The 27,095-nt window shown below is 48.4% G+C and overlaps 1 protein-coding gene and 1 long non-coding RNA gene across 24 annotated transcripts in view; both read left to right on the top strand.

Annotated features, from left to right (window-relative positions):
- Positions 1-2,338: 2,338 nt before the first annotated feature.
- Positions 2,339-11,987, top strand: LOC106631074 (uncharacterized). Of its 20 annotated transcripts, XR_008731513.1 has the most exons (11): positions 2,356-3,233; positions 3,582-3,886; positions 5,478-5,972; positions 6,352-6,402; positions 6,904-7,015; positions 8,113-8,220; positions 9,078-9,143; positions 9,768-9,908; positions 10,458-10,493; positions 11,154-11,253; positions 11,488-11,824. It is a non-coding gene; the product is annotated as an uncharacterized LOC106631074 (long non-coding RNA). The 20 variants fall into 20 exon arrangements; XR_008731508.1 differs by adding an exon at positions 7,549-7,666 and having other exon boundaries at positions 2,350-3,233; positions 10,458-11,824; XR_008731506.1 differs by having other exon boundaries at positions 2,350-3,233; positions 10,458-11,253.
- Positions 11,988-14,270: 2,283 nt separating this feature from the next.
- SPEN (spen family transcriptional repressor) overlaps positions 14,271-27,095 on the top strand; it is a 70,745-nt gene continuing 57,920 nt past the window's right edge. For all 4 annotated transcript variants that reach the window (XM_055706466.1, XM_055706467.1, XM_055706468.1 and 1 more), the window contains exon 1: positions 14,271-14,737. In XM_055706466.1, the coding sequence (XP_055562441.1) occupies positions 14,655-14,737 (83 nt within the window). In that variant the 5' untranslated portion in view covers positions 14,271-14,654. The remainder of the gene's footprint in view (positions 14,738-27,095) is intronic.

Genomic DNA, 27,095 nt, shown 5'->3' on the forward strand with positions numbered 1-27,095 from the left:
TATAAACTTTATTTATAAATAGGATGTTAATGTAAAGTTGCGGTTTGTCCCAGCCACGTAAGTAGGTGGCTTTGGGGCCGGCTGGGTGGGGATCCCGTGTCCCATGCCGGGGAAGTCCTGTGCTCAAAATTAGCTCTGGCTTTCCAAAGCCTCTTGCACTGTGGGGAAAACCAGGCACCAACATTATGCTAAAAAAAGTCAAAAAGGCGTGGGCAGATTTGGTGGTGCCCAAAGGGAGCACAGAAGGGAAGCCCCAGAAAGCAAAGGGTTGCTTGATTTTTTGCAGTACAGCTATTTTTCGAAGTGAGGTTTTCGGGGAGGGTGGAAATGGTGACGCTGAGTGGTGTTTTGGATGCGTTGTTGCATTGCACACCCGCTTAAACGCTCTGCGCGACACCCTTGGGTGCTGGGCAAGCTACGGCACCCCCTCCGCAGAGCTGATGGTGGGAAGGGGTCGGATGTTTCCCCTGCGGAGCGAGCCGGGATGGACTGTTAGCGCCAGGACGTGGCAATTTTCGGCCAGAGGTAGGCAGGGAAAGGCTTTTATCAACGTGAAGCCTTGGAGAAGATGCTGGAGGGTGAAGAAAAGGGCCAGGCACAACTGGAGAGTTTGGTGGTGTGGCAAAGGCACACTGAAGTGGTCAGATTTGGCATTTTTTTCCTGGAGTGGAGGATGACAAGGGACAGGGATGGATGGACATGGAAGCAAGAGGTTAAAAGACTTATTTAAGCCACTTTCTTCTTGGATAAGGGGAGAAGCATTACAAGCTGAGGTGTGGGGAGTGTTGCTATGCCTGAAAAGCGTGGCCCTGTGTTTTCCCCAGGGAGGATCTCAAGGAATTTCCAGGGCCGGCCAAACCACGGGGAGATCTTGGAGGGTGAGGCTGTGGGAGCTGGGTCCGACCCTGCTGCCGAACAACCTCCCACTGGCTGCAACAGCTCAGCCCGTCCTTAGGCTCATCAGCCCGTTGCAAGCACTCAGGTTGGTAAGCAAAAATAAAACAAACACAAATAATGCATGGAGCAATATAAAGCTCCTGCTCTGCCCTGGGAGCCCCGCAAAGCCTTGCAGAGCCCCCCAAGACCACCCAGGCATAAAACCTGCTCAAAGTCTCTCTCGTCTTATTCCGGCAGCGGTGCAAAAGGGCAAAGAGGATCTTACGCCTCCGAATCGTGCTGGCCGGGCCCTGCCCTTCCCTGGGCTGCTGCAATAAGCCTGTCTTTTTTTGCAATCCCTTTTGGCAGGCCAAGGAGAGCAGGGAGGGACCTGGCTGCCCTCCAAGGAGAAGCAAATGCAAATATTTCTTCACTTAAGGCTGGGTGCGGTGCCGTGGATAAAACTTCCCCGGGATTTCCCAGTGAAAGCATAAGATACTGTACCCGGCTGCGAGCTTGTTTGCTCCCAGGAATACAACAGTGTATCCCATAAAAAGACCCAAAGGTTATCTTTCTTGCACTCAAAAGGAGCACCTGTTTTTTAAAAAGAGCTTTTAAATTAAAGGAGGAGCTAACATGCAGGGCCATAGTATTTTTAGATCCATGGTCAAAGCTTTGCTTTGTAACAAGTAAGGCCTTTTTGCAGGTTTTGTGTGTGTGTGCCACGCCAAAATCTTCGGCTCGCAAAAGGAAAGCAAGCCTGTAAAGGGAAACAGACTGGAAAGCGCCTTTCCCCGGCATCCGCCTGGGTCAGCCGTGAGAAATGCGAAAAGCAGAGAGGGAGAGATGAGCCGGATTCCTTGCGTGCCTTCGCTCTGCCATCACCACCTCTGAGGTGCAGGGAAGAAGCTGGCTGTGCAGAGGGAAACTGAGGCAGAAGCAGCCACCGGGGCTTTGCTGGCTGGGCTGGGTGCTCAGTGCTGATGATGTTTTGGGTTTTTTTTTTCAAATGAGATGGAGAAAGCTGGAGGAAAAAATGGGGTTTTCCTTTGCTCAACCTGGGTTAATTGCAACCATCCCCTAGCCAGCTTGCTGCAGCGTTGTCCTTCCTCACAGAACATTCAGACGCATTTTCTGCACTTTCCTGCCTATGACACAACCTAAAAATCTAACATTTCTTCAGTGACAAGTGGCCTGATCCTGCTGGCTTGGGGACCAGGGGGAGAAACCCAGCAGGGATTACTCTGAGAGCAGCCCAAGCCCTGAATTTCTCCAGTTTCATTATGCAGCACAGGCAGCATATATGAACAACGTAATGCAATACTCCCCTCCCCCCATTTTCCCCACAAAACTGAAACACCCAGCACCACAATTTTATTTTAAAGCATGCAGTGTTTTTTGGTAACACGAGGCAAAATTCATGCAGCGGGTTATGCAAACACGTTACCAGGCTGCGAGTGATACAATGGGTTATTAAAAAAAAGGGGGAAAAAACCAACCCCCAACCCACCCTATTTATGAAAACAGATACATGGCACGCTCCTGCAAGCTTTAGACATTTTCTGTCCCAGCTTTCCTTCATCGTATCAGCAATGACTACAGCATCCCCGAGCCTATCTCCCCAAAATTAATAATTTTCACCCAGACCTGGCTTCAAGCAGTTTGTTACACCTTAATGTCCATTAGAGCCCATAGGTGAGGTGTTTTATTAAAAAAAATAAGGTATTTCTCGCAGAGGTTATCCCATTTGTCAAGGCAGCTTATTGACCTCGGTGATTTATCACTGGGAAAAAAGCTGGAGGGAGGAGGAGGGAATAGCTCCTAAAAATAAATATATCCCTTAATTCTCAGTGCAGCTAAACTTTCCCTCACAGCCCAGCTGGGGGAATAGACTTTAATCTCCTTTATCGGATTCCTTCGTCCGAGGCTGAATTTTGCTGACGCGATCGCCCTCCACCCGGTGTTTTAAGAGCACCACGTTTTGTAAAGGAAAGGAAAAGGAAAAAAAAAAAAAAAAAAAAAAAAAAAAAAAAAGAGAGAGAGAGAAACCAGCAAGAAAAGGGAGGGCGTTTGCCTGACAAAGGGGAGGCGAGGCGGACGCCCGGGGCTGCCCCTCAGGCCGGCCCCGCCGCCTCCGGCTCCACAGCGCCGCCTCGTCCGCGCTGCTGTAGGCGCTGCCCGCCGCTCGCTTCACAAAATGGCCGCCCGGCGGGGCCGCGGCGAGAGGCGCCGAGGCGACAAAATGGCGCCGGGTGGGCAGCGCGGGGAAAGACGGACGATGCGCGGCTGTGGGGGCCGGGGCGGCGAGCGTGGGCTTCAGCCGTGCCAGGAGCACGGCGGAGGGGCTCCTCCTCGATGTGCGTAGCCCCTCCAGGCAGGCAGCGAAAGCGCTGCGGATGAAACCTGACCTCCCGCCCCCCCCTCCCGCCCTTTTCTCCTCGCCGCCTTTGCAAAAGGATGCGAAAATGCCCAGAAACGCGCGTTTCCACTCGGCCCCGGCGGAGGCCTCGGCCCCCGGCCCCACCATCCCCTCACGGCACTGCTCGCAGCGACCCCTAAAATGTGGGTTTTTTTCCCTCAGAGCATGAAGAGTTTTGGCCCAGAACTGGTCATCCCACAGCCGCCCCCTCCCTCATCACCACATGCACCCCAAGGTGGGTAGTTTTATGCCTAATTCTCTCTTCCACCTCTTTTCTCCTTCGCAGGGGTTGAAGCCACCACCTCCCGCTCTCCTCACGGCGTGGAAAATACCCAAACGCGCTTAAAAAAAGATTTCCACAAAAACCAACCCCGAAACAGCTGAGGATTGATTTATCTACTAAGCCGGAGCGGCACAGGGAAGAAGCCGTCGCTGCTCGCCTTGCTCCCCACGACAACCTGCCCGCCATTCGGTTAATTAAAATCATACTTGGTGTGATCAGACGTGGTAATACCATAAAAAAAAAAAAAAAGGTGTATATATATACACCCCATAACATCCAAACGCTCATTGTTGGACTCTGCAGCCAAGGTACCACATACGGTTTTTTTCTTTTCTTTTGTTTTGTTTTGATTTAATGTTGCCTTACCTTTTTTCTGCCAGGCTACGTTATAACATTGCCCCTTCTTTGTTAAAAATCACATGCCTAAAATACTGCTGATTTTTCCTGGAATTACAAATTTAGGCCCATACAGATGCTCTTTTACTTCTACATATACATATATATATATATATATACACACTACATATTTTCTATCTCTCTCCTTTTTCCAGGGACTGATTACAGAATATAAAATAAACCCACACACCTAAAACACTGATTTAATTATATATAATCACTGTAATTTTGGCCCATATATATGTTTGATTTTATATATATATTACCTTTGTTTTCCTCCATTGGCTTTCTACTATAATATATCCTAAAAGCAGGAGAAAAAAATGCCATCAGAAAAGGAAAAAAAAAAGAAGAAGAAAAAGAACAAAAAGTAACCCATCTCTTTTTTTACAGTCCATGGTGGAAGTTTGTGCCTGAATGTTTTATTTATTCCACAGAGATGTAGATTTTCCTTGGGAGATTTGGGGAGGTTTTTTTTAAATTGCAAGAGGAAAAAATACACCCAGAAAAACAACAATAAAAGAGAACCAAAAAGAATAATAATAAAAAAAAGACACAAACCCCAGTAACTGAAGCTGCAAATGCAATCAAATAGTCCGGATCAGACAATTCATTGCAACAAAAAGAGAGGACAAATTAGTTCAACTGAAATGGCAGGGCTTTGCTGTAGATCCGGGAGGAGGGATCAGCTCCTTTATCCCACCATCTAGCGCTCCAAACACCACCATTTTTTTTTTTTTTCCCCTGTGCTTTGTGTTGGGGTGTTTTATTTAAAGCCAAGCAGGCTGCAAAACCCTGCCGAGCCGGGGCTGCCAAAGCCATTCGTGAGCTTAATCTTTTATATATATATATATATTTTTTTTTCCTCCCCTGCACGCACCCAGTCCTTGTGCAAGCCTCTCCCTTTTTGTATGTGCTTTATTGCTTGCTCCCCCCTCCCGCGGGTATAAAGGTTTCTCTCCTCTCCCCAGCTTGGCAGCTTATTCCAGAAGTTTCTACGGGGGAGGGGAGCACCCACTGCGGAGCCTTTGCCGCAGCGCCGGGCAGGCGTGGTCCCTGCCGCCGGAGGAGGAGGAGGATGCAGAGGATGCACCACCTCTCCCTGCCTGCCTCTTTCCGAGCCTCTCCCCCTTGCTAGATCTCCCCATCCTTGAAAAGGGTGTTGGGGTTTTTTTATTATTATTTTTTTTCCCTCCCCCTTTGCTAAATAAATTAAAAGCAGAGATGTCTCCTGATGGAGATGGATGAGGCTGGGCTCGCAGCAGTGGGGTTGCTCGCTCGCACGCACTGCCGCAGCCTTGATCTGGTTTAGTGAGGGCACCGATGGCAGGAGTGACCTTTCCGAGGCGGTGGGAGGGAGGCTTCCCCGCCGCCCGAACATGCTCCTGCCTGGAATTCATTTTAAATAGCAGGATTATTATGTTTTTATTTTCTCCCCCCCCCCCTCCCCTTAAAGAACAGCTTGCTCTTTCAGTGATTTTTTTTTTTTCTTGGTTGCCTTAGGTTGAAGCTTCCTCATGATTGTGTGTGTTTTGAATTGCGTTTTAAAATTGCCCAGCTGGAGACAAGTCTTGATTAGAGCTGGAACAATAGCTCCATTTTATTAATAATGGGAAGGATTTACAATCCTACAGCACCTTCCTTGGAAGGCTTTCAAAATCATTTGCAAACACTCACAAATGTAAGATTCCACAGCCCTTGGCTGTGAGGTGGGTAAGTATTTTAATAGTGCCACCACTAAAAATCATGTAGGTGGCAAATCTCCATTTCTGAGTGCTTAAAAAAATGCGAAATTTGTTGGGTTTTAGGGCTACAAAGCTGGGAGTAGGGGAGGTTGGTAAGTGGGGCTAGCTAAAAGCTGTAACCTAAATCTGTTCCGTGTTCTCTGTAGATGCAGAGTATTTTGCTGCGTCCTGGGAACCGGGCTGTTCCTTTTCCTCCTGCTCCGTGCAGACGGCCATGCAGCTTGCCAGAGTGAAGCTGTGGACTTGCTTGCTTGTCAGTAAACATCTGCTTATAGATTCCATCTCCCTCCCTCCCCCCCCCCCTTTTTTTTTTAATTCATTAGCTTTTTGTAGTCCCCAAGTGACCTCCGTTAGTGCTGGCTCTGCTGTGGTTTGACCACAGCTTTGCATTAAAGCCGGCTGCTAGCGCTAATGTGTCTCCCTTAGAGCCAGAGTGACCTTGCTTGGGGGACTGGGCCCACCGAGCGAGTGCAGACGCTCTCCTTCGATTACCGAACCCTGCGTGCTGCTTTTTTCCAGCCCATCCCTTCCCTGACCCAGGTAGCGCAGGGCAATGTTGCAATATTAGGAGTGAAAGCTGTCTTATGCCTTATTTTTTCCCTTCTTTTTTCTTCTTTTTTTTTCCTTCCCAGGGAAATACAAGATTGTTTGCATAACCCCTCTCCACAGCAGATACCTTCTTTGTAAGTATTGTAAACATGCAGCGATCTAAGAGCTGCCTGGGCAGTGGGATCTGGCCTTGCTGAGGAGCGTAAGGCACAGGGTTCTGGTTGTGTAAGCGTGTGTTGTACACGGGCCACAGGAACCCACAATGTTTCTGTGGTTACTTCTGTCTGGATAGCATGAGTAGGTCCAAGGGCTTCCCCTTCCCACCGCTTACTGTTTCACAAAAGCAAAGGCTGGTGTTTCTGGAAAAAGCTCTGCTTTGTGGCCTTTAAAAAAAAGAAAAACTGCTGTGGGTTAGTCATCCTTATTTTTAAAGGAAACTGTGTTTGCCAGTCCTATCTGTGTAACGCATGTGCGTGTGAGATGTTAACTATTAGCTTTATTTGCAAAGGCTGGTAATGTGCTCTGGTTGCTGCTCTTTGGAGCGGTGCCACCGAGGCTCCGCTGAGCTTATGCTGGCAGGTGGAAAAACTGACAGTCCAGCTTTTCATACTCTTCCCTCCATTTTCCTGTTTCAGTGGCGGTACCTCTGCATTGGCAGGTGTGGAAGTGTGGAGACCCTAACAACAGTGAGCAAGGACAGATGAGCTGTCTTCTGGGGTCAATTCCAACTCCACAGAAGGAACCCTGGTAATTTATTTTTTTTTCTTGCCTGTGGTAGCTTTTACTCTAAGCTTCACTGTATCGTGTGAGAAGACTTGAGTTTGACCCTTTTGGATGCTAAAAATGGCGCCTGTTTTAAGCCTTAGTGATTTTCTGCCTTCCCTGTGGTCATATAGAAGAGCAAGCCATGCAATTAAAATGGTATAGCAAAGGACAGCTCCCTCCCCCCTTCCCCTTTCAAAAAAACCTTCCAGAGTTGTGTGCTCTTGAACTGCTGCATAGGCAGAAAACATACAATGCAGTTGTCAGCATTGTGCTGATGTGTGGCACATTTAAAAAAAAAAAAAAATACACACAAAAGGGGTGGGGAGAACGGTTGCCTCCAGGGAGTAAAACTGTGGGGCCCCTTTCCCTACAAGCGAACAGACCTACATGTGACAGTATATTACTCTTAATTTTGCTCAGGCAAACGTCAGAGGGAGCATTGCAACGTCCTAAATTGTGTTGGTGAAGATCGGGGTCCCCTTGAACTATATCTTTTTTTTTTTTTTTTCTGTGAGCTTGCTCCTGTGAGATGCTGCTGCTTTATTACTTGATTCCTCAAAGTCATGCTCGCTCACTGAGGAGGAGGAAAATGCTTCCTTACTGGGTGCAATTTCTTTTGTTGTGTTGCAAAAGGTAATAAAAAGCACCTGGTGCTGGTCTCTCCGAGGTCACACATGACTTCAAGGTGCAGAGTCCCAGCAATCATTAGTGTGTGAGGAGTGTTGGGTACTGGCGCGTTCTCGTTAGCCTCCCTTAATGAGAATATTGGCATTGGTGTTGCGTGAATGCCTCCGGCTGACCAGTGGAAAGGCTCTGCCCCTGCTAAGCTGGAGCAACACCTGAGAAATGCAGCAGTTCATAGCACAGCTATGACTTTATGCTTTTCTGGCAAAGATTTAGTAGGGGGTAAGTGTGAGGGGTCCAGTCCAGATGTCATACCCTACTCCCTGTGGTGCAGAGCTGGGGAAAGCGGGTGTGTGGTGTACATGAAAATTGTCAGTAGCTCCAGTGCCTAAAACCTTGCCTACGCTTGAAATAAACCAGTGTGGACAGGGATATTAATTTTATTCTCTCGTTAGGGATATGTGGGTTTGGAGATACACCTCATGCTCATCAGAGGCCTTTGCTGGCGTGGAGGTACAGCAAACCAAGGAGCTGGCTGTTTGGGATGTTTCCACATTTTTCAGGTTGGCGCACCCTGTGGGACTGGAATTACTTCTCCTTGGCAGTTTAGGACAAATGAGTAAGAATTACCTTGTGAGCACTGAACTTTTACCACCCTCTGCTTTGGACCAAAGAGTTATAGAACTACATCCGTCAGATTTCCAAGCTAAACAAAACCTGAATTTCTGGTGCCAAAAAGCCAAAACGCAAGCGATAGAAACCTCCTCTCCTCCTCCATAACGGGGGGAAACCGCAGTCTTTCAAGCTTTCTTGTTATCCCAGGGTTAAAAAGCTGCACCACGGTAAAATGAAAGCCAAAGCTAGCTGAGAAACTGTTCTGCACCGTATTGCTGGAGAGGGTTTTTGAGTGCAGCAGGTCTTGACGCACAAGTATTTTTCTTTTGTGCTTTTCTCTGGAGTGAAAGCACAATAACCATGCAGATGCACATTCAGTCTGCTTCATTTAAAACACCGTCAACTTGCTTCGGTGTCAAAATGGTGTTTGATGAAATAAAAGCTCTGACTGTGCCTGGCTCGGTATTTATTTTGTGCTGGGTGTGCTATCAATCCAATGGGGAATGTGGGGAAGAGCAGGCTTTAGCTCACAGGTTTGGACTGTGGGTTTTGTGTTAAAACCTTGTCCTGCAACACTCCAGCGTAATTCCTGGGAGTTTTCCTGGGCATTGCACACGGGGCCTTTGTGTAGAGGTAACAGAACACTTGGGTGTTAAAAATGGCAAAGTACGGGATACGGCGATCTATCCGGTCCTCGGGGATTTATATCTCTTACAGTTGTCATGTTCGGGTATCAAATCACATGGGGGTGGCTTTTTGGGGTTTTGTTTTCTTTGTTTTTTGCCTAAAATGTAATATTTTGTAGCCTGGAAGATCAAAGTCCTGCGTCTAGCTGCTGAAGTGCCCTGTGTTTGGGAAAAACCTTTGTGAGGTGAGCAGGCACAGCTCTTTGGTATGTGGTTGCATGGAAGTTCAGGGGCAAGGGGAAGCAGGGCAGAAGTGATGCCCCTGAACACAGTGAAACTGTGACGTTTCTAATTTTTCCTGACAACAGGCAAAAAAAAAAAAGATATTAATTCTAATATATCTACTACCTAGTGAGCAAAAGTAGGTTCTTTTGCAGTCCTGTGACAGGATTTTTTGACAGCGCGGCTCAGCCATGGCACTGTACTCTGCTGCTGAAGAAACGTCTGTTGTTGTATAGCCAGGTATTTTAAAAACAGAAGTGTGCTTTTATATATATACAAATGGGTTCAGTGTAAACTGAATTCCAGGGGGCTCCTGAGCTGTGTTTACTGTGCTGCAGAAGCTAACCCACTGGCTACAGTGGTGGTATTTTGTGGCAGCTCCCATCCCTGGTACTGTGTGGATAAGAAGTCTAGCGGGGAAAGAGCGTTAGAAAATAAATTACTAAATACTGGGTTTCAAAAACGTGAAGGGAGGTTTCTGAACAGAGTCATCTCATTATGAAGATCTGGAGCACTAACCCTCAAAGAGGAAAGAACCGAAATCAACAGCTTTATTAATACAAATCCTATACTTTGTGTTGCTTAAGGATCCAGAACCAGGCGCTTCATGTTCAAAGCGTTACCCGCGTGTAAGCTGATATCCTCTGTCTTGGCAACAGATGAGCCCAAATATCAAGCAGCACCAATTCCTTCTTGGAGGAAATTATCCATTGCATAAAACGTAATGGGTAAGCAATAAAATTAGGCCAGTAACTCAGGCTGCCTGAAAAATGCGATAAAAGCCTAGCTGGCAATTTGATATTCAGCTGCCATACTGTCATTTTAATAAATATAGTCAATGAGCAGGAAAGGCACGTAAATACATTTTATAGTGACAAGATGGTGGCTGGAGCTGGCCAGCTCGAACAAAGAAACGCTCCGAGTGTTTCTGTTGATGTCTGAGGGCTCTTGCCTGGGCAACCTACTGTTTTTCTGTAAAAAGCAAAGCAAGCTGGATGCATGCTGGACACTGGTGGGGATAATCATTGCATGCTGCTAACGTGACCACTCTAATCCATGCAAGTCCCTGGTCGATACAGCTGGCTGGTGTCCTCAGCTATGGGGAGAGGCATAATGCCTCCCTTCCCCACCTCCAGCTGCGCCGCTGCAACACGAAATGCAGAGCTACTGCTAAGCCAGAACCAAGTATAGGAAGTTACTGTCTTAGCAAATATAGCTCTGGTTGCTGTCCTTGTTCGGTATCTAATCTTTGCTTTTTTTATATGTTTGGCAAGCAGTCCTGGCGACACGTGGCAGCGAGCTCCACCACTTGGGTAAGACGCCGTGTTAAAAATGTGCAAACTTGCCTTTTCAGGTGTTGTCTGCTCCCTTCTTTGTATTGATGTTTCCTCCTTGAAGTGAGGCTGTCTCTGGCTGTGTGGACCCCAAGGATGTTTTCTGTTTCTCCTGGCCCCCCTCCCTTTTTTTTTTCCTCCAAACTGGAGAGCGGCTAACTTTATTAGCTCCTTATATGGCAGCACCATTTTCTCACGCCTTTAATGGCTTTCTTTTGATCTGTCCTGTTTTTGCTTTGCTTGATGTGAACGCAGTGTTCAAGCTGAGATGGGTTTATAACCTGCTCCCTCATTAATATATGCCCTGGCATTTTAATCCTCTCCAAGTGCCGATAAGAAACATCCAAATGTTTTAACTACGGGGTTGGCAGAGATGTCCGGAGATTGCTGGGTTCTCGGCTACGCCCACTGCACGGGCATGAGTAATTTAAATTGCACCTTGTGGTGCACCAGACCCTGCCCTTGCGTGTCCCAAAGGTGATGGTGAGCAGCTGAAGTCCCCCCTGCCTTGGCTGGCTGCCCGCCTGGGAAGGGTAGTGTGCAGGGATGCGTGTCCATGTCTCACCCCTGGATGCTCACCGTGCTGTCACTAGTGGCGGGACAGTGGGCTGGTGCGAACACGCGTCTCTTCTCCAGCAGCAAGGACAGCGTTGGTTGCTGCCATGTAAGACCAGTCCTTCGTCGAGGCCCCTTTGGCCTGCGGAGAGGAAGGTTACACTTGCTCTGGTCTCTAGGCTGGGTATGTGTTCTTTAAAATCTTCGAATGAGTTGGAGGGATCCGGTTACAGCGGCGTTGCCAGTGCGGTCGCGTGTTGCAACTGGGAACAGTTTCCCCCCAAAGTGGTTGAAAAGTATTGGGATGGTCCAGAGCTTTGTTTGCCGTCACCAGCCGGGCTTGCGCTCCTCTCCCAGCTGGCTTTCGTGTGAAGGGAGCTCTTTAAGCGCTCGTTTCAACTGTCGCTTCTGTCAACAGAGTCGATTCTATGATTCTGGGATGGCTTTGTTTGCGACAGCTTCCAACCCGTGGATGTCCCTCCCGGCTAGCCTGCTTGCAAGATGGCTGTGTGACAGCAGCGACCCTGCGTGAGGTTTCTTTGAAGGACCTGAGAGCCGCCACGGGTTTCTTGTGGCCCTTGGAGGTGCCACCCAAGCAGGGAGTGAGGGGACAAACAGTTGGAAATGCTGTTGCAGCAAGCACACTTGGTCGGAGAGGGAAGAATTCCGCCTCAAAAACCTGTTAGATGCGTGGTTTGCATTTCTTCCTCTCTAAAATAGTTGCCTGTAGAGCCCATTAAAGGTATTGACATGTAGCGACTGTCTTTGCGCTTCCGAGCAGTTAAACCAGAAAGCTAAGCCCATTTCCACGGAGATGAAACGTGCGGTGGAAAGTGCTGGTGGAGCGCCTTGGCAGTGCATTTTCTCGTGCGCTTGTGGCTCCATCACGTTTTAAATAATAGATGGTTTGCTTGCAAAGAGGTGTTGGGGTTTTTTATTAATCAGTAGATCTCGGTTTGGTGGAGCAGCATAACGCCCGTCATTGCTGGGGAAACTGAGGCACGGGGCTGTAGGGGATGGGCACGCAGCCACCGGCAGTGCTAGAGTTGGGGATAAGGGCCAGGTCCGCGGAGGCTCGCGTCGATGTGCGTCAGAGCCCTGATTAAACCCAGAGATTTGCATGTTTGTTAAGCCACCTATAGCTTGATGACTTTGCCCAGTTGTCGAGGTGGACTTGTTGCCAGAAGGTTACAGCGGCCCCAGGCAGAGCCTGGCCAGACCGGGTGGCAAAGGCAGCAAAGTTGAGCACCACTCGCTCGCCCCGACAAATAAAACGTGGTTTTAATCAATAGGAAAGCGCCGTCGGGAGCCTTCGGCCAAGGGAAATACTGAAATATCAGGCTGCTCTCAGTGGTGAAAGCAGCTAACTGGCTTCCAAAAAAATGCTCGCGGCCCTGGGTGCGTGTCTACTTTTATCCTGACCTCAGACTGCTCGGAATCTTGCAGCGGTAATCGGTTCCGATATTTTCCTTTTCCAGTATAGAGATAGGTGGGTTTTATCCACGCAGAGGCACATTTTGGTGGAAAACCAGACCCTTTGGGTTGAAAAATGTGTGATTCCACGTTGCAGAGCCACCTTCTGAGCAGGGACGGGGTGCAACGTGCGAGTCAGTTAACTGCTGGGAGCAGGGTAATACTCGCAATGAGCATTTTCTTCACCCCGTCTTAATTAAAGAGCTCTGCAAAACCCCGTGGGGAGAAGGGGGTGACCCGGCTGCTCCCGACGGTGGGAGTTTCTTTCGTGCAGTTCTCAGGGTGAGGTGGCCTCCCCATTTTGGTGGCAGGAAGTAGTTTGGGCCACTGGGAGGATTCGGTGACCCCCTTCCCCACTCGCAGCGGGGACCAGCACCACCAGCCCCACTTGGGGTTGCCTATAGCGCCGAACTTTGGAGCCATCACAAATGCACAGAGCTATAGGCTCCCAGGAGTAAAGATGGTCTGTGCCTTGGGATGGGGGGGGATCCCTACGGCCCCCCATGCCTGGCTGGGACCCCCCAGCTGGGAGAATCACGAGCCTCCAGCCTGGGTGCAAGTGGGGTGCTGCTGGTGGGACCTTGCCCTTGCATTGCAGCCCCCTATTTCTGGGGTTTTTTTTATTGCATTGTAACTCCTTTATTATTTTTTGCATAGCATCCCATTATTTTTTGCAGTGCACCCCCTTTTTTAGCAGTGTGCCCCCTTTATTTTTTGCATAGCCCCTTTATTTTTAGCAAGGCACCCCCCTTTATTTTCAGCAGTGCACCTCTTATTTTTAGCAGTGCCCCCCCCCCCTTATTTTTTGCATAGCACCCTGCGTTTTGCAGGGCACCCCCTTATTTTTAGCAATGCATCCCTTTTTTTTTGCACAGCAGCTTGCTTTTATTTTTTTGCACAGCACCCATTTTCAACAGTGCACCCTCTTTTATTTTTTGCATAGCACCCCATTTTTAGCAACTCACCCCCCTTATTTTTAACAGTGCACCCTTCTGCACAGCAGCCTTTTTGCAGTGCACCCTTGTTTTGCACAGCACCCCGCTATTAGCAGTGCACCCTGTTGATGTTTTGCACAGCACCCATTTTCAGCAGTGCACCCCCTTTATATTTTGCAGTGCACTCCTTTGTTTTGCACAGCACCCCGCTATTAGCAGTGCACCCTGTTGATGTTTTGCACGGCACCCATTTTCAGCAGTGCACCCCCTTTATATTTTGCAGTGCACTCCTTTGTTTTGCACAGCACCCCGCTATTAGCAGTGCACCCTGTTGATGTTTTGCACAGCACCCATTTTCAGCAGTGCACCCCCTTTATTATTTTTTGCAGCGTACCCACTTTGTTTTGCAGTGCACCCTGATGTTTTGCACAGCACCCATTTTCAGCAGCGCACCCTGCCGATGTTTTGCACCGCACCCACTTCCAGCAGCGCACCCCCTTTATGCCTCGCAGCGCGCCCCGGCCCCAGCAGCGCGCCCCTCGCCGGTTCGCAGTGCAGCCCCCCCCGCCCCCCGCGCAGGCGCAGTCCCGCCGCCCCCCCGCACGGAGCGGGGCGTTGCGCGGCCTCGCTCCGCCCCCGCCGCCGGGCCCGCGGCGCGCGCCCCGGGGCGCAGTGCGCCTGCGCGGGGGCCCCCGTGTGGCGCTGTGAGAGGCGCGGGGAAGGGGAGGGGGGGGCCGAGCGGAGCCGCCAGAGGAGCGGGAGCGCGGAGGGGGGGAAGGAGGAGGCGGCGGCGGGGGGGGGCGCCGCGCTGCCGCTGACGGAGGAGGAGGAGGAGGAGGAAGCGGGAGCGAGCGAGCGAGGGCCGCGGCGGGGGGAGGCCGGGAGGAAGAAAACCCGCGGCGGAGGGGGAGCCCGCCGCCCGCCAGCCGGCCCGCCAGCCAGGGGGCCCCCCCGGAGGGGATGGTGTCGTCCGCCGCCGCCGCGGCGGGGGGAGGCAGCCGGCGGCGCTGAGGGCGGCAGGGCCCCGCGGCGGAAGAGGCGGAGGGCGGCGAGGAGGAGGCGGAGGAGGAGGCGGCGGCGGGCGGCGAGCGGCGGCCGGCAGCGCTGCGCGGGGGGAGGCGGCGGCAGCGGCCGGGAGCCGGGGCAGGGGCGGCGGGCTCGCCCCGCGCCGCGCAGCATGGTCCGGGAAACCAGGCACCTCTGGGTGGGCAACTTGCCGGAGAACGTGCGTGAGGAGAAGATCATCGAGCACTTCAAGCGGTGAGTGGGAGCGGGGGGGGGTCCCCGCCGGTCCTTCCCGCGCCTCCGGGTCGCCCTCCCTGCCCTTCCCCCGGGGAGGCCCTTTCCGCGGCTCCCCTCTCGCTCGGCGTGAGGAAAATCGGGAGGAAAAAACCTCCCGAACACCGTAAAAAGCGAAGAGAGGGGAGAGGAACGCGGGGGGACGGCGGCTCCCGCGGCCTGTGGAGAGGAGGAGGAGGAAAACAAAATCGCTGTAAATAACCCCGCGCCATGGCCGGGGCCGCCCGCCGCTCAGGGACGCGCGGGGAGACCTGCTGGAGCGCAGGAAAAACCGTAATAACACCGAAAAATAACCCATAAAAATACGGAGGAGCAGCGTGTCGAAGCTCGGCTTTCTGCACGGAGTGGATTTCATGCCGGGGGGGTGCGCGGTGTCTCGGAGGCAGCCTTAAGCCTGGCCATCTTGCCGCTTTCTTTTTCTTTTTTTTTTTTTTTAAATAATTAGTCAACGTTTGGAGTTTTCTCTTTTTATTTTGGTGCCTTTTTACTGTGTTTTGCTCCGCTTGGAGCCACGTCGGTCCTCAGGATGCTGCGTCCCCCCGAGGTGCGGCGGGCGGTGGGAACCCCAGCGCCTGCAGCTGCAAAAGCGTGACTCTTAAATAAATAAAACCACACAAACCCACGGAGAAAACACCGGATCCCTCCACGCGGGAAGGGCTTTGGAGTCGTTATATTGTCGTGTTTTTTTTTTTTTTTTATTGCATAGATTAATTCTGCTCATAAGGAAGTAGTAGCTGTTTGCATGGTTGTATTTTTTTTTCCTCCCTTCGGCTTTTCGCGGGAGAAGGAGGAGGAGGAGGAGGCGGCTTCTCCCCCGCTGCCTCAGCAACACCTTTTTCCTCGGGAAATGCTCTTGCACAAAGTTGATGCTCGGTACCCTACGCCGGAAGCTTTTTTTTTTTTTTTTTTTTAAGGGAAAAAAGAAGGTAACGAGGCCAGAATGGCCGCTCAGCTCCCGGCCCCTCCAGCCAGGGTGTTTTAATCCTTCCCTATCCCCCGAAAAAAAAAACATTTTTTTTGAAGCTTCCTTTAATCTTCCTGCGTCGGAAAAATGACGGAGCGTCCTTAATAATGAGTCACCATGGGAAAAATAGATGCGGTGACACCGAGCGGAGGGAGGAAGGTCCCTGCTGCCCCGGCTCCTGCTTGCCTGCCGCTGCCGAGGGGGCCGGGGGGGACTCGGATCCCACCTCCCCGCTGCCACAGCCACCACGCTGGTGGGACCAACTGGTCTCTGAAATGGCGGCGAGGCCCCAGTTGGGGCCAGGGGGGGTTGGGGTCACCCTGGGTGTGTAGGGAGGACCCCCCGGGGGGTCTTCATCCTCCTGGCCTGTGCTGCGGCAGCAGCAAAGCCCCTGTCCTCGGCATCATCGGTGCTTAGAAAACTGTCCTGGTTTAATCGAGCTTCACCTTTTATTTTCTCCCCTGAGCTCAGAATCACCACTTTGCCTGTGCCAGAGCGCGGGATGGTGGCTCTGCGTTCAAGGTGGCTTGGCTTGTCTGCCAAGTCCAGGTTACGTGACCCAGTGTTGTACAAAGGCAGGGTTTTTGGGGAAAGAAAACCTGCTTTGGGGTTGGTTGTCAAATTGCAGGCATGGTTAGCTAAAGGGGTAGGTACTCAAAAGTGGAAATTTGACTTTCCTGGGTCTTACTTTGTCCAGTCCTCCTCCTTTTGTAAGATGTATTAAAGCAGGAAAAAAGTTGCTATGGTACTGTTGCTTAGAGATGGATGGGAAAAAATGGCAGGCGCTGAATCGTTAATTACCTTTTTTTTTGGTTGTTTTTACCTTCATGAGTTTCAGTCGGAGGTTTGGGAAGGAGATTTGCAGCCAGGCACACACCCCCCCCCCCTTTCATTTCTGCAGTTTCTCACTGGTTTTGAAAACTGATTTTTAGCCGGGATTGATGTGTTTGGGTGAGGCTGATGTCACGCAAGTAAACAGAGTTAAAACACGCTTCAAAACATTTGGCTGTGGGTGCAGGTACTAATGCATGGGGGGGAAACGACATGCTGCCCCCGTAGCCCTTTTGGGGATGTAAACAGCTGAATATTGGCGGTGGGAGAAGCGGTGTGTGTTGAGCTGGGTTTCAGGCTCAATGTATAGGTGCTGTAGGTGGACAATGGAGCAGGGCTTCCTTTGTATGCTGGTACCCGCCTGGGGGAAGGGACACATGTTACACAAGGATTGCATGGCGTGGTGGGTATATCCATAGGGAAGGCGGCTGCTGGAGCGTGGAGGTGGGATGTGGAAGGCTCCTCCTTGGGAAGGACAATTTAGTTTGGAGAGAAAGTCTTTTCAGGTGGAGCTGGGCTTGGCGAAACCCGGTTCCCACCCATCCCCCAGCCTGAGAACAGGGTGAACGGTGCACGGGGAGGCTGAGCCATGGGAGCAGGAGGAAGAATTCGGGGAAATACCGCCTAAAATTTCAGCTGGGGTGCGCCCGGGAATACTGTGACCCCCGAAGCCTCTCTGCAACCCACGGGAGTGTTTGTTTTTCCACTTTGCTTAGGAAATACTGTCATTTCCATATTAAAGCCTATATGCAAGTGGTGGTGTTGTTGCACAGTCTCTGCTAGGGGCAAGTTTGAGAAACACAACCATTTTCCTACTAAAGAAGCAAAAATTCGAGGAAGACTCCTAAAACTTAAAACCCAAAGGGTGTGTTCAATGTGAGGGGTTTGCTGGTTCTCCTCCCCCCTTCACTGAAGCAGTTACTGCGGGAACCTTGCTTGGCTTTGCAATCTCACAAGTAAATTCTTCTAAGGGATGAATTAAGATGAAAAAGGCATTTTTGCAGAAACTGTGGGGGTTTTTTTAGTTTAGTTTTGTTTTTGTTTTTGTTTTTTTTTTTAAAAAAATGCTCCTGATCAGTTTTGTTTCATGTGAATTGAAATAATGCTCTCTGTTGACAAATCCTCCTCTCAAATTAGACGCTATTGAAGCTGGTCTCAAGAAGCACTGGCTTATGCGAGCAGTGGTATTTTTTTCCTTAAAATCCCTTTTTTTAAAAATTTATTGCCTTGATAGGAAAGGAGGTTGCAAAAGAATGGTTTTCGGTGCGTTTTAACAAGTTGAAGTTGTTACAGCCTTTCAGTTTTGTACCCAGATACTGCCTCTTAAAAAGCTTCTATTTCATGTGCCCTCTTTTCTTTCAACTGGAGTTACTAAGGCATTCCCAAGTGCGAAAGCAGTCGGTGCCGGGTTGGAGGTCCACTGTTAAGATGGAATAAGTAGCAGATCTGTGTTGGGATATGGGAGCCGAGAGCTTGGTGCTCGGGGAAGCGGTGGTAGCAATCATTTGGGTTCGCCTAATCAATGCTGTCTTGACTAGCAGGAAAAAAAGAAGTCGTTCACCATCACTGAAACAGATGCTCGGCAGCTTGCAGAACAAGGTGACTAAATATAGTAACAGTTGTCCCCAGCGCAAGTGCTGGCCTTCTATATTCTCCCCCCGCCCCGCGTTTTCTTTCAGTTATCTTAAAGAACATGGCTTTGCCCCTTTATTGGTGTTTTAAAGGGCAAAGAGGAGTAAAAGCCTCTTAATTATGAAGCACATGACTTTGGTATGCCATCTCCTATTCTGTGGGAGAGTTATGACGTTCAGAGTGGCAACCAAGGCTAGGAGAAGCCCCGGGTTTCAGGAAACAAATGCGCGACTTGAAAATTGTTGGAAGTAAATTGTGTATTGGAGCAATCTCAGCAAAGACAAATAACTGTTAAAAAATTATTTTTTTGGGGGGGGAAATGGGCTTTTCCTGGCTTCAGCTTGTTCCAATTTCTGTTTTTGAGGAGATGCATAGGACACCTTCTGGAAAAGGGGTTTGCGTTTTAAACACAACCTCTCTGAGGAGTTGCTGTACAGAAAACTAGCGTAACAACATTTGTTTTCAGTAACTTCTAGAAAACATTTGGTCAGTTCACAAGACCATGTTTTGTCTTGATGCCTGGGAGTGTAAATTCAGTGAAATTTCCCTGATCCCTATGTCCCTGCTGTGGACTGAGGTGGAGTAGAGGGCTTTTCGGTCAGATGTGCACATTCTGAGCAGTGAGGATTGCTGCTGGTGGGCTGGCTTGGAGCGCTGAGAAGAAAAGCCTGCGTGCCTGTTGAGGGTGATGGCTGCTAGGACAGCACTGTGTCTGGTGCCTCTCAGCCGCCTCTGATGCCGGCAGGTCTTGCAGTGCCCTTCCACGGGGACGGGCTTCAGTTGGAAGGAATAGTGCTCCTGGTTTTCTAGTAAAACTCTCAAATACATTCCCAGGCTTTCATTGCTTACAATCGTGTAGTAGTTCTTGGTACCGTTTAGGATGCAAACACATGGATGGTTATACTACATCAGCTTTGCATATAGAGATCTTTATCCAGATGTGTTTTTTTTTTAAGAAAAATACAGAAGTTTTCCTCTGTTTTCTTTCTCTAGTCATACAATTTTTAAGTGATGGTATTTTCACAGATAAGGTACCAGCCGTTTCAGTTCAGAGACTTTGAAGGGAGGGGGAAGGTAAAATTTATGCCCGTGCTTTGCTGAAGCAATGTCTAGAATACTGGGTGGTATCAGGACTTGTTTGTACTGTGTTTTACAGGTCCCTCCAGTAAGGTAATCTTAGTTTTGCAGAACATAAACCCCAAGAAGATCACGGGAGGACATTTGGTTGGGGGATTAGGGCAAGGGGATTAAATTAATTGCCCAGAATCAGAAGGGAAAGGAAGGTGTGGAAGACACGAGGTGAGTCCTGCCTCCTTGAGTCTCAGTCTGTTCCCAGTGAAAGTTGGCCTTGTGCTGGGTGTAGGTTTGTTGATTGGGTGGCTGACTGGGGAGATGGTGGTGCTGGTACTGGTGGCGGCTCACGTCTTTGTTTTTGGCTAGATCTCCTTTAATTCTATTCCTAATTCTGATTCACCCAGTGCCACAAAGCAGCACAGGCATCACCTCCATGGTGTACCGGGGACGTTACGAGCAGCGTTTGTCTGCAGCCACCTACTTCTTCCCCTGAGCCTGAGTCACACGGAGGATGGCTCATCAACAGTTGAAGATTCATGAATCCTCTGGCTGCTCCGGATTCTGCTCTTTGCATGCACTTGAGGTGGCAGCTTGGTGACGCCACGCTGGTTGAGGAAATGCCTATATAATTATTTCAAAGAAACTTAATGAAAAGCCGCAAAGAGTGTAGATTTGGACTAAGCTTCTATTAAGTGTTTTTATATGCTTAGCTGTGTTAGATAAGTTGGTGTCACTTGGTCACAAAATTCTGTCGTCTGCTGAGCCTTTTTGGCATTGTTTCTTCTCTGAAGTTTCTTCAAAGGTCCTGGCTATGTTTATTTGTGATTTGATGAGAGCAGCCTCTGTTGTCACTGAGCCGTTCCAAAGCGACATTGGCTTTTGGTATTTCTTGTCCTTACTCTAAATTCCTTTGGTACAATGATAAAGTAATCCTAGCACCCTTTCTTGCAGACTGCGAGGAAGCAGTCTCACGTGTTGAGAATTTACCAGTTCTTGCGAGGCTTGTGGAGGTACTAAATTCATTCATCAGGTTAGAACAGGGGACGAGAAAGGGCTTAAATTTGTTTTGTGATAGCCTTGTTAGCTGTTGGTTGGGGTTTTTTTTCCCCCTCCTTGCTTTTCATGGGACAGAAAGTCATGCCAAGTTCTCTGGCAAATGACCTTATTGCCGTCTTAAGGTGCTTCCAAAATTAGGTCCTTGTCTTCGCTGAGGGCGAAGAGGCGCTAGCTGGCTTTTCATAAAAAAGGAAGTAAATATCCAAATGAGCAGAGGGCAGGTTACAGATTTTGGACGAGTTGGTGAGTCAGGATGAACCTGGGGCTCCTCGGGCGTTTTGTTTTCATGAGCTGAGGTGTTGCAACAGCTGTCTTGCTGTTGCGGTGGTTTCACACTGTTGTCAGCTTCTGAAGAGGAGGAGAAGATGCCTTCTGCACATGAGGATGCACCTGAGAAGTAACAAGTATCAAAACAGTCTCCTGAAGATGTTTGGGGAAGGGGTAGAGAACTGAGGGTCACTGGTCACTGGTGTGAGGCTATTAAAGGTTTTGGGAGAGTTGCTGGCAACAAGGATGTAAGCTGTTAAGCTGCTGGTGGGGTGGATACGTTCTGGTTTGGGTAGCTACCAAAAATAAGCACTTATGAGATGCTTTGCTTGTGTTTTTTATTAAGTTCAGTGAACTTGCTGAGGTCTGAGAACGCCCTGAAGCCAAAGACTGCAAGGGCAAACATTCCTAAACAATGAACTGAGGAATAAACTAGAAAATATGATTACTCTCCATAATAAGATTCTGAGTTTAGCTGCATCTTCAGCATGCCGATTTAGAAATCTCGTGGGAGGAATATGAGCCTGAAGATGGAAATTCAGTGTACAACCAGCCTCGCGGCTTACCTTTGCATGAGTCTTTGTAGTGTTCTGAAGACTACTTGAACAGTTAATGAAAATCAGACAAAAGCTGCTTTCCCTGCCCCCCCTGCCGCCCAAGCTAAGGAGTCAGTAGTGTTTCCCACCTGGTGATTGTACACACCAGGGTAGCGCAGGAGGTTTCGCCTTTCTGTCTGCCTGGTGAGTAATGGCAGCTCTGGTCTCTCCTCGGGTCTGAAAAAATGTCTCCGGTGCTGTTCTGCAGTAATATATTAAGATGTGATGACGACTTCTGTATGATGAATAAAACACAGCAACAGCTTTGTTTTCTGCATTTCCATAGTTATTGTTTTACCTACTAACACTCTGTAATTGTCCCGTGCAATCTGTAAAATCCTGCGTGTGAAGATAACATCCTTTAGTAGAAAAATAAACGTTGTTGCAGACTTTTCATAAATATACTGGGATTTATTCCAGGGCCTGCTGCTGCCTGATCTGTGAGCAGGATAGTTTGAATATGAAGGCAGTGCCTCTGAATGCACTTGAAACAACATCCTTCTTGGGCTGGATTTTTTTGGAAGTGTGTCCTGCAGCATAGCATGTGGCTGGCTCTGTGCTATAGTTTGTATATTCGTGCCTTGTCCGAGGTCCAAATGCTCATGGTGACTTGGGTGAGAATGCAGCAGAATTCAGATGTGAAAGGAACATCAATTTTCCGCTCAGACAAACTAATCATGGGAGAAGAGCAGCAGTCTTGTCTTAATGACCGCTTTCTGTTTAAAGACTCGGGCAGCTTTTAAGAACAAAAGGGAGCTTTTTTGCTTCCTTTTTCTTCCCCTTTTTAATTAAGCTTAGCAACATAAAATTTAAAGTGCTTTTTTCGTGGGATTTTTTTTTTGTTGGTTTGGGGTTTTTTGTTTTGTTTTTGTTTTAAGTGCACTTAGATCTGAAGCTTGAGCTTCCAAATCTGATGAGAGTGCCTTGAACGCACTCTCATCTCCACTGAATGTCTCTGGAAGGAGTGTGAATAGATGATCTGCACTGCTGTCTGTTGGATACCGATGGCTACAGGTGGCGAGGAGACAGTGCTGACTTGTGTGTGTGTGTTCCTCTTGGATATTCCTTTATCCAAATAGACGAGCTTGCATGTCTTTTGTTATCCCCTGATGTGGTAGGAAATCAGAGCTGGGTTCAAACCAGGTTCTTGTCACAAAGGTGGCCAGGCATCCAATCAAAGCTGGGTTTGAAATGATCCTTTAGCTCAATAAAAATACTATTGCCAGATTTTAAGTTTGGTGGGGTTTTTTTGGCAAGTGGTGAATCACCTTCAGTTTTCTTCCAGGTATAGAACTGAGCTGGTGGGGTTTTCCGTCCATGGGATTCATTGAGAGTAACCCAGTGTCCCTGTCAGAGATTTCCCCAACTGCAGTGTATGTGTCTTTGGTGAGATGCTTGCCGCTTCCGCACGGCACAAAGCACGGAGCTGTGGTCCATCTGCTCTTGCCGCTCGTGTGAATACCTCCCGTCCTCATTAATAGTGACGGCTGCCAAAAAGCGCATAGAGGCTTATTTAAATGTTCCCTCTTTAGGCTCTCTGTGGCAGCTGTGGGTGACGTGTAATAGTTAATAGGGCAAAATAAGAAAAATAAATTGCCAAGTTGTATGTTTAAAGTAGACATCTTTGGAGGAAAAAACTCTTCCGGCCTCATTAGTGTCCTAACTGTGAGGAGAATAAAAGCTCAGGATGGGTAAGTATCTCCCTTTGTATATATAATCAACATCTGATTTAATTTCAGGGGCTCTGTACTTGTATGTGTGAGACACTGCTCTTGGAAAGCCAGCTAAATACGCATCTAGACAGCTAACGATCTGCACAGTAACCTCATTGTAATCAAAGTTTAAATAAACCTTTGGTCTTTCTTGACTCTAAAACAACTCATTGGAAGTGTTAATAGCAGAGAAGCCTTGCCACGTTTAAAAAATAAAAATGACTTCAACACTGATGTTGTAGATGATAGGCTGGTTGTGGGTACAGTGAGATACACCGTTTTTTGGCAGCAGCTGAGCTCAGGAAGCCTCTCTTCCTCTGCATCCATTCAGAGATTACAGTCCCTTGGCTGTGTTGGCAAGGCATGCTCTTGCCTAGCTTGTGTTTTTTGAAAACAAGCATTTGAAGGTGAAGCTGGTGACTGGAATAGCATAAAATGAGGAAGCATCTTCCCTGGTGGTGATGGTGATGTGCCTGGTTGTGTTGCAGATGGGGTGGTGTACCTGGCTGTGTCTTAACTGCAGGAGGAGCGCTGTTGGTCTGGTAGTACCCCTACACCTCGAGAGAAGGGCTTGCTGAATTCTGTGCTGTGGCCAGCTCCTAAAACTGCAGTGAGAAACATTTTGGCGATGAAATTCAAGCTAGCCAGTTTTCATCTTAGCTTAGCGAAACCTTGAGTTCAAGTTGCATCGAAAGAAAAGCCATTAAAATCTGGCTGGCTAAGGAGCTCAGCTGTGGAAAGTTTTAAGCTCTTACTGATGGAGAAAGCGCCTAGAGCACAGGTAGTCACTGCAGACGGAACACCTGAGTGTGTGCTGGGCGCTTGTCAGCAGGGAATATTGATTTCCTTGGGCTGATGCCTGGCTCACGACGAGTATTGTGCTGCCAGTTGGTTTAGTCACAGGACCAAGCACTTTCTCCAGGGCGATGGTAGCAGTGAGTCACGAACCAACGCAGTAACATTTGCACATCTGTGTTTGGGTGACTGGCTGGTGTGGCAGTACGGGAGTGGCTGGGCAGCTTGAAGACAGGGCTTTGTGGAAGAGGCTGGACTGGCTGGGAACTGACTTTTTTTTCAGAGTGGTGGGGCATTTTTTCTTCCCTGGTTTCAAGGTGGTAACCTTTCAGGAGTAGTAGGTGAGCTTTTGGGGTTGGTGGCCTGACTGCGAGTCCTTGGATCTGTCACTGCTTTCTATCAGAAATTAACTTCAAATTGTTAAAGCTGTTGACTGAGTTGAAGCTGGTCCCTCATTCAGATCTAGTTGTGGTTCGAAGGAGAAGAGCAATCCTGTCACTTGGGATGGTCTAAGAGACTGCAGACAGATAAACTTGATTTTCTTGTGAAATAACCATTTCCTGGAAAATGTACAAAACCTTGGAGAAGAGGTTGTAAAGTTTGTGTTTTACTGGAGAAGTATGAACCAGTGAGCACCAAGACTTACGAAGCCTTAAGATGATACATATTTAAAGTACTCTGCAGCATGGCAGCGAGACCATAATGTTATGACTCTGCATTTTCCTCCATCTGCTGCCGAATACATGCAAAGCAGGGTTTGGAGGAGCAAAACTGAGATGGGGAATTACCCTTTCATGTAAGAATGAAAAACTTGATTAATCAAGAGATTCTGCTACAGTTGTGATGCAGCGTGTTCTTAAAATCGAATCCAAACAAATCCTAAAATCAGTCATGCAAAAGAACAGGCTTGAGCAATTCCTCTGCAGAAAGCATTTAGTGTAGCCTATCGCCACCGGTATTTTTGAAGCAAATCTGCAGATTATGCTTTAAGCTGGAAGAAAAAATGCTGTGGAGATGGAATTCAGCAGCTCTGTCTCTAGCATGTAGTAACGTGATACTGCACATCTGTGTACGTAGGTTGGTGGATAAAGAATCACAGTGCACTGTGCTTGATACAACACAACTGAACATGCAGGGTGTCTACAAATTTTTGTAACCTTTTCAGACTTCTACGAATTTATTCTGATCTGCTTGGAGAGCAAGACTGATGTCATCTTGCTGTGCATATGTATCTTCCCTAATGAATTTTGAACCCATTAGCCAGTTTCAGCTAAACTTAAGGGCGAAGGGTGTACTCACAGTCTCAGAGATACGACGTTCCTTGGTGTTTTGTGAAAACAAGCGGTTTTAATAGAGGAGAGAGACCTGATTAGTGGCCCCATGGAGAGAAAAGCTGCAGTGAGAGTGCAACCCTTATTAGACATTAAAGAATCCACATGGGAGAGAAGTGTTCCTGACCGTGGGAAAAGCTGCAGTGGGAACTGGCAGTTATTGGATGTGGAGAATTCGACCTCAAGACATGCATCCATAAGAAATGAGTCTTCATTATTTCTGCTCACAAAGGCACTTTGATTTCTTTTTTTTAAATAATGTATATACCAGTAAGCCCTGCTACAGATGCTTGTATGCTTTTTCTTAATTGTACAGGAGTGGCAACTAGGAAAAGTTCCTTAATAACAGAGCTGCTGCCTCTTCTCTGGCTGGCTGAGGTGGCCATGCGAACGAGGAACTTGTATCGTTGAGCTACATTTACATGGCTTTAACTTGGTAGTTTTGTGTTAAGCCCTTCATTACAGTTCCGTCAGGATTTGCTTTCTGACTGCAGCCTGCGGACTGTCTGATGCAATGCTGGGCTCGCCTGACGTTGCAGGCAGCGGAACTGCTGACTTGGGCGAGGATATTAAATGTAGCCCAGCTAGATGTTGCATGGAGTGCTGAGGTCAAGCTGAGGCTTTTTTTTATTCATACAGCTTTGTGTAATCCCACTGTCCAAAGCATGGATTCCTCTCCCCCCTCTGTCGTCTTTGTCCTAGGTGGAAATGTCGCTAGGACTCCTTTTGAATGTTGTGTCGTGTTGTCAGGATGTTGCGGTGGAACTGATCAGTGTCTCAGGGAATGAGCATGTCTGTATTCTAAGTTTCACCTTAGAATTTTTTGTCGTGGGCGTTGTAGAAAAATTTCTTGGTATGTTGACTGTTGGAAGAAATAGTTGTTAACCGACAGTAGCAGACGTGAATAAACTTTTCGATATTCTCTTTCTTCCCTCTCTGGTGTACATAAGAAGTTCATTTGTATATTAATACCTCAGCAGTATCCAAATGGTGACTTTGCAATAAAGACATAAATTAAGATGTTTTAATTAGGAACCACTCTTACTTTGTGTCTTAACATGGAGCATTCAGCAGAGCTGTAAAGCAAGAAGCGAGCGCTTATTTCAGCACAGAGTTATCTACCAGACTATCTGATATGTTGAGCATGTTGCTCTTAAATGACAGAGGTATCAGAAGTATCAGTGAATGTGCCTATGCTAGCTTTTTAATTTCCTACTTTGTCATCTCTTAGGGAGGGATTACGAGTGTAGACAAAGCCCTAGCTGTTTTCAGTGCGTGGCAGGAACACGTGCTGTATCGCATTAACAAAACCCCTGTTTGTAGTCAGAGTTGGGAGATTTCCCATTGAGTGCTGTTGGGGGCTGAAGGGAGCTGCGCAGTCCAAGAGTGGTCTGGGTTCGAGTAATTTGGGCAGTGGGGCGGGAGGGGAGAGTTTCAAGCGTCACGTTGAGGACTTGCCCCAGTCACGTAAGCGGTTTGACTGAGCTCCATAACCTGGTTGATCATTTCTGCTCCTAAATTTTGAGGTTTCCCTGAAGATCCTCATTGCTAGGAGGAAAGCCGCAGAGAATGCCCTGAAGAACGTTGTTTTTCTCCCCCCCAGAGGTTGTGCAGCCAATAAAGATGACTCTAAACAGGTTTTAAAGCATCTCAGATTGCAATCTAGAAAATTATGGGAGCTTGGTAATTAGGGCATGTTTCTGAATCATTGCTGTCACAAGGTCTGTTCTCAGTATGGCCTGAAAACCAGTGCTGCTTGTGATACGAGGAGCTTTTATTTTGCCTGGTTTTGGGAAGGTAAAGGTTTTCAAAGCCTTACGCTCCGTGGATTTATTGCCCGCAGACGAGATTCCCTACTTGTGATCATCCAGAGTGCTATCCCAGCTGCACACGATAGCTTATTGTTACAGAAACATTAATTTATGTACACCATGGGCACATTTATGTACATGGGCACGTTTATGTACACAGCATGGGTAACAAACAGAAGGAGTTGCAAGCCATTGGGTGGCAGGAAGAGTATGACATAGTTGCCATTGTGGAAACATGGTGGGGTGACTG

Source organism: Falco cherrug, chromosome 3 (genome assembly GCF_023634085.1).
Source record: "Falco cherrug isolate bFalChe1 chromosome 3, bFalChe1.pri, whole genome shotgun sequence".
In the NCBI taxonomy this organism is placed as follows: domain Eukaryota; kingdom Metazoa; phylum Chordata; class Aves; order Falconiformes; family Falconidae; genus Falco; species Falco cherrug.